Here is an 11,049-nt window from a genome sequence, read left to right on the forward strand (position 1 = left end):
CCTTCCCCTGGCGGCTGGCACCAGTTTTCCTCCGGCGCCCGGAACCCAGGCCTTCACTCTTCGCCAGGAGGGGCCGGCGCAGCAGGCTTCACTCTTCACTGCTTGGGCCCAGGGGGTGGGGCCGGCATGGCAGGCTTAGCTCTTTGCTTGCCACACTAGCCTTCGCTCGCTGCTCCTCCCGGGGGCTGGCAGGCTTTGCTCCATCGCTTGGCGCGTACATGTGCAAATTAGCCGCCATCTCTGTTGGTGGTTAATTTGCATATCATGCTGATTAGCCAATGGGAGGCGTAGTGAAGGTATGGTTAATTACCATGTTTGTCTATTATTAGATAGGATATATCTATATCTATATCTATATATAGATATAGATATGTATGTATGTATTCAACTTCTATCAGAGATATTTAAACATGGGACAAAGAACAGAACATATATAGCTATAATTTTTGGCATTCAATGTCATTCACTAAATGGTTCCTATCAGTATTTGTGAAGAGCTGAAAGGCCAGCTGAATGATGAAGGGTCATCCTTTCAATACCTCATATAGGTGCAGAGAAAAAGCTACTCAGGGACTACTGTACCCCAATGCTGGTCATTTGGAATTAGAGGCCTGCTGGGGAATCCCAAGTGTCAACTACCACTTGAGGGATCAGGTTGCAGGCTGATGTCCTCCCTCCCTTGGACCATCTCCCAGATAGATAGATAGATAGATAGATAGATAGATAGATAGATAGATAGATAGATAGATTCCAAAGTCAGTAAATTATTGTGTAAATTAAAGGCTTTGGGCTCTTGTTCAAATGTAAATCCTCTTGTGTTATTTATCAGCGGCTCAGATACCTCTATGAGAAAAGGAAAACAAAGGCACAGAGAACCATGTAGTTTGCAGGGATGGGGGTGGCCAAAAACAAGTCATTCTTACTTTGTGATTCTGTCATGAGCTACCTCTGTCTGACCACAGCCCTCATGTGATGGCACAGTTCATGTTCCAGCCTACTTCCCTCTCTTAACTGGAACACCAGGCAAAATAATTGCTCAAAAAGTCTTGCAAGAAGAAAAAAAAAAAAGGTTTAAACAGCAGAACTCAAGAGAGCACACAAAAGCTGATGACATTCTAGGAGAGGAAGCAGCTGCTGACCATCTGCTAGGAAAGAGTACATTACACTCAAGTGTATAAATAGAATTAACTCCACATAGGCTATAGTTCTGATTTAGATTAATAAGTTCCATATATGTGTGTTCTCTTCCGTTCAGAAGTTCATGAAAAATAAAGTAATTTAACTCAACAAAAATGTGTTAAGTGATGACTACACAAATGGTGTTATACCAAGTATTCTTTGTCAAGGTTTAATACGTGGAGACCAACTTTTGAAGTCATACTTATTAGCTGTATGATCTGTAATAAGTTACTTAACCTCTCTGAGCCTTAGTTTCTCTATAAAATGTAAACTACTTCATGAATTATTATAAACCACTGTATGAGAAGTACACAGAAGAGTATATTTGTAGCATATCATAAACACTTAATAATTGATGGCTGTTAGTATTAAGAGGAAGTACTGATGTGCTCCACAGTGTTTAAGAACAAAATCTTTGAACTTGGACTTTTGCTGAAATTTTGATTCTACCACTTTCTAGAAATGTGATCTTAGGAGTAACCTCTGAAACTGAGTTTTCTCAGCTGTAAAATGGGGAGGGGGACAGCACCTAGATCCTTGGGGTTACTGTGAGGACTTAATGAGACAATTCAGCTAAAGTGCTTATTAAAATACCTAGTGTATACTGATTTCTCAATACATGTTAGCTGCTATTAATAGCAGGACCAGCACAAAGTAAACACCACCTAACTCCTCCCTACAGCAGCTTATATTTTTAGTGGAGAGAACAGGCCAAAACAGGTGATCAGAGTAACTAGCAGGACATAATTCAGTGCCAAATGAGTAATACAAGCAGCATATGTATTCGGGATTTGACAGGAGAGCAATAAAGGCTGGAGAAAGCAAGTATATTTCAGTTTTCTGATAGCTCACTTAGTTGGAAATGCAAGTCGCACCCACTCCCCACTTGGAAGCCCTTTGCCTTTTCCCTTTGCAGTATTGTATGGGGACATCAGTTTCTGTTCTAGATCATGGTTACTCTATTTCAGAAATAGATTGATCTGCAAATGCCCAGAAGAGCTCTGCTCAGCTGTGGACCTGGTTGCTTCCTTTGTTATTAAACTGTCAACACTGGCTTATTTTAGTAAGTAGAGATGCTCCTCAACTTATGATGGTATTACATCCCAATAAACACCTCATATGTTGAAAATATCCAAAGTCGAAAATGCATTTAATACACCTAACCTACTGAACATCATAGCTTATATTAAACATTCTCAGAACACTTACATGACCTACAGTGGGGCAAAATAATCTAATAAAAGGGTAATATGCAAATTGACCAAATGGCAGAACGACCAGAATGCCCACGGCCCCTCACTCTGGCTGGCCCCACCCCTGAGCGGGCACCACGACCCTGATCAGAGGTGGTGGGGGCAGCCAGCAAACCGCCCACAGACCCTAGCCCCGGCCGGCCCTGCTCATGGCCCCTTGCCCCAGCCGCCCACCCCCGATGGCCCCCATCAGGGCAGGCTGGCTGGACCCCACTAGTGCACAAATTCATGCACTGGGCCTCTAGCTTATAATAAAGTGTTGAATATCACATATAATTTATTGAATACTGTACCAAAAGTGAAAAACAATGGATAGTCATCACTAATGTACACAGTTAAAAGCACAGCGGGCCTGAAGAATGTTTGAAGCATTGCTAAAATTAATTACACATGAGAGTGTATCATACTGCATAGCACTAGTCCAGGAAAAGATCAAAATGCAAACTTCAGCCAAAACCAGTTTGGCTCAGTGGATAGAGCGTTGGCCTGCGGGCTGAAAGGTCCCAGGGTCGATTCCGGTCAAGGGCATGTACCTGGGTTGTGGGCACATCCCCAGTAAGAGATGTGCAGGAGGCAGCTGATCGATGTTTCTAACTCTCTATCCCTCTCCCTTCCTCTCTGTAAAAAATCAATAAAATATATTTAAAAAAAAATTCAAACTTCAAAGTACAGTTTCTAGCAAATGTGTATCATTTTTCATGCCATCGTAAGTCAAACCATGATAAGTCTGTATTTTGAAACTCCTTTGAGTAGCTAAAGCAATTGAACCAAGGAATTTGCCCACGTGTGCTGGGCTCCTTTAAAAGCCAATACAAAACACTTGGTTTCGAACCTCTAAAACTCAAATGCACAGGGCCGGGGCAGGTGGCACACAACTGAGTGGCACAGTCCCTGTGGTCTTTAGGTGCCACCTTATGGAAACTACACTCTTCGGATACCACAGTTTTAAATCTAGGTAAAAATTTCAAATTATAAAAACAAACAAAACTCCAGTTTGTGGCCCAAACAAAAATGTCCGAGGCCCAGTTTGTGACCTCTACTCTAAAATCTATCAATGAGAGTGATGCCCTGAGGTTATGCTGCATGATGTTATGCCCAGTGCCCCACAGGGACCTCTAATTAGCATATTTTGTACTAGATTCAGAATAATAAAACTGTATATAATCCAACCAATACTAACTACTCAAATTTGAATACTTTAGTTGCCACAAACTCTAAGAAAACTGAATGGCCATAAGCAGAGCCTCCAAGTATCTAACTGATCTGACTCTAGAGTTCATTCTGTTTTTCACACATGCCACACTCATTCCTTCCAAGGCTTTGTACTTGCTGTCCTCTCCAAACCCAGATCTTCACATGGCTAGCTCCTGCTCATCATTCTGGTCTCATCTCTGGTCACCACTTTGGATGATTACCCTACCTACTATTTCCTCAGGCCTTCCCATCACTGTACTATATCACCCCATTTAATTTTCTTCAGAGCATCCATTCTCTAAAATTAGCTTATTCATTTATATATTTATCTTCTTATTTATATTTATATAGTGCATGGCACATGATAATCACATAATAAAATTTTTTTGAAATGTTTTTATTGATTTTTTTAGAGAGCAAGGAAGGAAGAGGGGGAGAAAAACATTGATATGAGAGAAACGTTGATCAGCTACCTCCTGCACACACCCCAACAAGGGTTCAAGCCCACAACCTGGGCATGTGCCCTGGCCAGGAATGGAACCAGTGATGTTTCAATGCACAGGACGATTTTCAACCAACTGAGCCACATGAACCAGGTCTAATAAAACTTTTTTGAGCAAATGAATTAATATATGGCTTAAATCTTGCAGTCAATGCTATCATAAACCCTCAAACCTTCCACTAACCTATTTCAGACAAGGAATTATCATCATCATAATTATGTGACAAATCTAAGAGCTAAATTTCATTGATATTTCAATGTGTTATACTATAAGAAATTCAAGTGAAAGAAAAACGTCCAAATAAAAACAACAATCTAAGAAACACTTACAGATAAAATATAATGCGTCTCAGTTTGGCTGTTATTGACTTCTACTTGATAAGATAAGCAAGTGCTAATAAAATTCTGTGGATTCTTCCCTAGCACGTATAAGTCACCATGTTGAAAGAAGAGCCCTTTAATATGTGGAGGATCAGGTTGCACTGAAAGAGAAATAGAAGAATACAAATTAGCTTCCAGAGTTTATTTTGATGAGATACATATGTGGGAACGATAACAAAAGTCACAAAGTTAAATCAAAATAGGGCTGATACTTTTAACGGCCTTCCATGATCAGGCATACAGTTCTAGATTTCTGATTAGCCATGGTTAATGAAGGAAGCTTATGTTAAATTGCCTAGTAATGGATTTAAGGAACATCTTTGGGTGTCTGGCAAATGGCATGAACTCTGATATGCATCTGGTTAGAACATGGCCAGGGTATAATCAAGACATCCAGCTGCATCATAAAGAAAAGAAGTGTCTGGTCCAGGTGTGCCTCCACCTAATGGGTAACAAGGGCACCAAGTGCAAGGGGTTTCCCCAGCTGTTACCCATTTTGCCAATCAAAGACCACAATCTAAACATTAGCCTAGTCTCTGACACATGCTACAACAATGATGAACCTCAAGAACATTATGCTAAGTGAAATAAGCCCATCACAAAAGTACAACTACTATATGATTCCATTTATGAAGTATCCAAAGTAGTCAAAATCATAGCAACAGAAAGTAAGAAGGTGGTTACCAAAAGCAGGGGGGAGGGATGAGAGGGAATTAGTGTTTTGGGGTATCAAGTTTCAGTTTTACAAGATAAAAAGTTCTTGAGATCTGATGCACAACAATGTGAATATATTTAGCTGCTGAGCAGTACATTTAGAAATGGTTAAGATGATAAATTTAATGTTATGTGATTATAACCACAATGTAAAATAAAGCAAAAAAAAAATTAGTTTAGTCAATTTAGTTTTTTTGGGAGTCAGCTATGTGTAAGACCGCGCAACAGAAGAGAATGAATAATTAACAAAAAATTTGAAGATGTCACCTTCTAGCTGAGAAGTATCTCCCTTTATGTCACCACTAATCTCTAGGAAGAAAATTAGCAAAATGAGCTTCAAAAGGTCCATCGAGGACAACCTGCCAAGCAAGGAAGAGGGCAAAGAAGGGCTTTGCTTCAGATTATCCCACTTGGCATGTTACCGCAACTTCACTCCCTGGACCTACAAACTAAGCTCCCTTTGGTTCACTATTAGAATTCACTTCCCTGAGTATCTGAAAGAGCAAATAGTGTTCTGCTCACAGACTTGGGAGCTTTTGTTAATTCATGGTTATTTGCCTATACATTTTCTGTATACCATTTAGCCAGTATCTGAGCTCCTTGTCGGGGTATTGCAACATATAAACAAACACAATGCTTACAGTAGTCTGCTTTAGAGATTTACAAAACACTTTTATACACCTCACATCATTTGAACCTTCTACAGTTGACCCTTGAACAACAGAGGGTTAAGGGAGTCACTGCCACCCCTAGTCAAAAATCTACATATAACTTTTGACTCCCTAAACACTTAACAACTAATAACTTACTACTAACCAGAAGCCTTCCTGATAATACAAACAGCTGATTGATGCATATGTATTTTTATATGTATTATATACTGTATTCTTATAGTAAAGTAAGCTAGAGAAAATGTTAAGAAAATCATATGAAAAATACATTTACAGCACTGTACAGATTGAAAAAAAATACATGTATAAGTGGACCCACACAGTTCAAGCCCATGCTGTTCAAGGGTTAAATGTACAATCCTTTGAGATCAAGAGGGACCATGCACCCCATTTTATAGATGAGGAAACAAAGAGAATGTATATAGCTTTTCCAAAGTGAAGAAGCTAGCACCTCAAGCAGATATTTTCTTTTCAAGTGGGAGGCTCTTCCTAATAGGCTGATACTGAGCTGCACTGGTTGTTCTCACTGATCAGTGCCTGGACCACTCAGAACGTTAGACAATTTGAATATCACCCCTGATCATTCTACCTCCAGTTTAAGCTTTTTAAAAATAAACTATAACATAGATTGTTCAGGAACTATATTCAATCATAGTTATTCTGCAGCACCATCCTGTCAAGTATTATAAGTAAAAGAGAACAGATCTTAAAAGTCAGAGAGCCTGGGTTCCAATCTTGGTTCTATAACTAACTGCTTGCTGTCTCAGTGTACTCGTAAGTGAACAAGGAGAAAACATGTGCATAGGTACTAAATAAAATAATTTCTAAACTTGCTTCTTTTAAAAAGATCAAATAAAGATATATAAACATAGTCTTTTCTCTGGTAAGATCTTAAAAACAGAATCTGTTGCTATTGTATGTATTGATTTTTCAAAAGACATTAACACTTTTATCCGCGCTGTCATAGAGGACTTTGAAAACTTACCACGAGAAGTTAAAGGCACTATATGAAAGGATGGTCTAATTTTTCCTGCATTATCCTTGACCATCACTTGAACACTCTGTGGGTCGACACTGGAATTATTTACTTTAGTCAGAGTAAAAGAACAAGTAATGCGTTGACCTTCTCTAGAGATGTTTTCACACTGATGAATTTTTCCCAGGCTGCTGTGCCTACAAGGTAAAATGAGACAATCTTCTGCATTATTTTTAACAAGAAACTCAAGAAACAAAGGCAGACATTGTTGGGTTGGGTTTTGTTTTATTTTGTTTTGTTTTAAATGACCTAAGATGTCCATGAAAAGCAATATCTGCAAGATAGATTTTTCTAAAACGATACTTTACATGGTTCCATTTTATACTCTAAGAGAAACAAATGTTCCTATAGCCATGGAAACTATAGGAGCACTGGTTCTTTTCCTTCTTCTGAATACAAAGTATTATGAGGGCAGGTTGAGAAATTTTATGCTTCTTGAAAATATCCCATCTGCTGACTTCCATGGTTCTCCTCTGGTCCCGCTTTCTGCTCCTTCCTTGTTTTCTTGTCTTGTTCCACTCCCTTCTCCTCTTCTCAGAGGGTTTCCATCCAGTCAATAGCCTTCTGCACATCTCTCTGTATTTCTTAGTCCCACATCTGTTCAGCCCCAGCCTATAATTTCTATCCTTTGATTCGAATTTCTACGCTAGGGATGCCTAGTCCTAACCTCTCACCTTGGATCCAATCCCAGATTTTCAAATTCTAGTGTTCCACTCTTGCCTCAAATTCAATGACCAAAACATATGTCCCCTTTTCCCTGACAAATTGCCTTGCCTTCTAATGTTCCAAATTTCCACCAGTCTGAGCTCATTTCCTCTGGGCACCTTAATTTCAGTCTTTGAAATTCCATTTTCCCCTTCCTTTCCCTATATTCTATCACTAAATTCTGTTATTTCTTTCTTTGCAATGCTTCTTGAATTCTCTCCTGTGATATTTCCATTGGTCTCACTCAGTTTCATGTCCTAATCACTTCGGATTTCATGTCTTCTCCAGACTGACCTCTGGGACCTTCAGTATTAGTTCCCTCCAATCACTGCCAGATCTATGTTCCAGAATACACTGGCTTTCTAAGTGTCTTACTTCACCATGTGGTTTTAACTGTCTTCCATAACAAGTACTGCTGGTGTATTACTTCCCATTTTGAAAACCTCTACATATACCTTTCCTCAATGATCATCAGCACCTAGCACAGTGCAAGCACAGAGAATGTGCTCACTACACTTTTTTGTCTATGCTATCAAAGGATTCTGTTTTGTAGTAAGTGGCAGAAGAGTCAAGCTTTACATTATCAGCCACAATGGGAGCTGTGCAAAGGGAAACAGTTTAAATAATGGACTAAGAGTAAAGAGTTCAAAACCCTTGACCTATTATTGCAGAATCATCTATAGTCATTTAGAATGTAGATTCCTCAAACCCTCTCCCAGAGGATCCTATTTAGAAGGCCTAGGGATCACCATTTTAATAGCAATTCTCCAGCGGATTCTACTGCAAATCAGGATTTATAAAACTTAGATCTACTCCCATAAATACAGTCAACTGATCTTTAACAAAGGAGCAAAGGCAATACCAAGGAGCAAAGATAGTCTTTTCAACAAATGGTGCCAGAACAGCTAGACATCCACATGCAAAAAATAAATCTAGTCACAGACCTTACACCCTTCACAAAACTAAACTCCCAATGGGTCACAGACTAAAATGTAAAATGTACAACTATAAATCTTCTATGTAATAACATAGAATAAAACCTAGATGAACTTAGGTATGATAATGACTTTTTTAGCCACAACACCAAAGGTACAATCTATAAAAGAAATAATAAGCTAGACTTCATTAAAATTAAAAACTTCTGCTCTGCAAGACAATATCAAGAAAATAAGAAAACAAGCCACAGAATGCAAGAAAATATTTGCAAAAGACACATCTGCTAAAGGGCTAATATCCAAAAAATACACAAAGAACTCTAAAAACTCAACAAGAAAACAAACAACCCAACTAAAAAATGGGCCAAAGACCCTCACAGACACCTCACCAAAGCTATATAGATGGTAAGTAAGCACATGAAAAGATGCTCCACAACAGAGAAATGCTAATTAAAGCAACAATATAACACTAAACACCTATCAAAATGGCCAAAATCCAGAATGCTGATGACACCAAATGCTGGTAAGTATGTGGAACAACAGGAACTTTCATTCATTACTGGTGGGAATACAAAATGATCACTGTGGAAGACAATTTGGAAGTTTCTTTAAAAAGTGAACATACTCTTACCATACAATCCAGCAATCATACTCTAGTACTTACTTAAAGGAGTTGAAAACTTATGTCCACATAAAATCCTGCATATACCATTCATAGCCAGAGTTGGAAAGCAACCAATATGTCCTTTAGTCCTTCAGGTTGCAGGCTCAATTCCTGGTAGGGGCCTGCAGGAGGCAGCAATCGATGTTTCTCTCTCATTGATGTTTCTCTCTCTCTCTCTCTCTCGCTCTCTCTCTCTCTCTCTTATGTTTCTCTCTCTCTCTCTCTCTCGCTCTCTCTCTCTCTCTCTTATGTTTCTCTCTCTCTCTCTCTCTCGCTCTCTCTCTCTCTCTCTTTCTCTCTCTCTCTCTCTCTCCCCCTCTCCCTTCATCTCTCTGAAATCAATGAGAACTTATGTCCACACAAATTCTGCATATACCATTCATTGTTAGAGTTTGAAAGCAACCAAAATGTCCTTCAGTAGGTGAATGGATAAAATAAACTGTGGTACACCCAGAAAATGGAACATTATTTAGCCTTAAAAAGAAATGAGCTATCAAGCCATTAAAGACATGGAAGAACCTTGAATTCATATTCCAAGACATGGAAGAACCTTGAATTCATATTCCTAAGTAAAATAAGCCAGTTTGAAAAGGCTAGATACTATATGATTCCAACTATATGACATTCTGGGAAAAGGCAAAACTATAGAGACCGTAAAAGGATCAGTGTTTGTCAGGGGTTGGGGGAAGAGATGAAAAGGCAGAGAATAAAGAATTTTAGGGCAAGGAAAATACTCTGCATGATACTATAATCGTGGATAAATGTTATTATACACGTATCCAAACACATAAAATATTTAACAGCAAGTCTGACCCCTAAGATAAACTATGGACTTTGGGTGATAATGATGTGTCAAAGTAGGTTCACCATTGGTAACAAATGTACCATTCTGGTGGGGGATGTTGATAATAGGGGAGTCTGTGCATGTATGGGGATAGGGGTTATGTGGGAAATTTCTGTATCTTCCTCTCAATTTTGTTGTAAACCTAAAACTGCTCCAAGAAAATAAGGTATTAAAAAAAAGAAAAGTTCAGATCTAATATATTTAATCCTTCAAAGGCTGTGCAAAGAAATTCTTCAATATAACAAAATGCTCTTGTCCCTTAAGAAACAGTACATAAGGCTTTGCTCCTAATTGTAGGCCCCAGTGGCTCATGAAGGAAAACAGTCTTTTAAAAACTCACTGCCTTGGCTAGTTTTTAGAACAGACAGGCCTGGAATGTTTTCCACAGACAGCCAGAAACAGAAACCAAGATACTGATGACATTTCTGTTACATAACTAAAGAAAACTACGTAGAAAGTTAATTTTTTTTTGTTTCAAATAATGAAAGGAACTCTTCTAATGGGAATCGAGATTCCTTTTTCAGTTTTGTACCCTGAGTATGTCACATATTTTCATGGACCCCAGATATAAAATTTATTTTTTGTTGTAATTTAGAAAAAATAAGAAAAAGTGAACTAATGTTTCTTAAAATGTTTTTTGTTGATTTTAGAGAGAGAGGGAGAAGGATAGATAGGAACATCAATGAGAGAGAAACATCAAGAAAAACATCGATTGGCTGCCTCCTGCACTCTTCCTACTGGGAACTGAACCCAAAACCCGGGCATGTGCCCCAACCGGGAAGTGACTCAGTGATCTCTTGATTCATGGGTCAATGCTCAACCACTGAGCCACGCTGGCTGGGAAATATTGGTTTTGAATAGACAATTTGGGGGGACTTCCTGTGAAAGATTAGATGATAAGCTAAGGCAGAAGGCATTTAGCTGCTTCGTGTTAAAAATTCATGTGGTATTTTTCCTTCATTGACTGGCTT

At 38.8% G+C, this 11,049-nt stretch overlaps 1 protein-coding gene across 1 annotated transcript in view; it reads right to left on the bottom strand.

Moving 5' to 3' along the window:
• IL13RA1 (interleukin 13 receptor subunit alpha 1) overlaps positions 1-11,049 on the bottom strand; it is a 63,147-nt gene that overhangs the window by 27,518 nt on the left and 24,580 nt on the right. The window contains exons 6-7 of the mRNA XM_006762532.2: positions 6,880-7,067; positions 4,459-4,610 (exon numbers count right to left, since the gene is read on the bottom strand). Of these exons, the coding sequence (XP_006762595.1) occupies positions 4,459-4,610; positions 6,880-7,067 (340 nt within the window). The remainder of the gene's footprint in view (positions 1-4,458; positions 4,611-6,879; positions 7,068-11,049) is intronic.

Source organism: Myotis davidii, unplaced genomic scaffold, assembly GCF_000327345.1.
Source record: "Myotis davidii unplaced genomic scaffold, ASM32734v1 scaffold798, whole genome shotgun sequence".
Classification (NCBI taxonomy): domain Eukaryota; kingdom Metazoa; phylum Chordata; class Mammalia; order Chiroptera; family Vespertilionidae; genus Myotis; species Myotis davidii.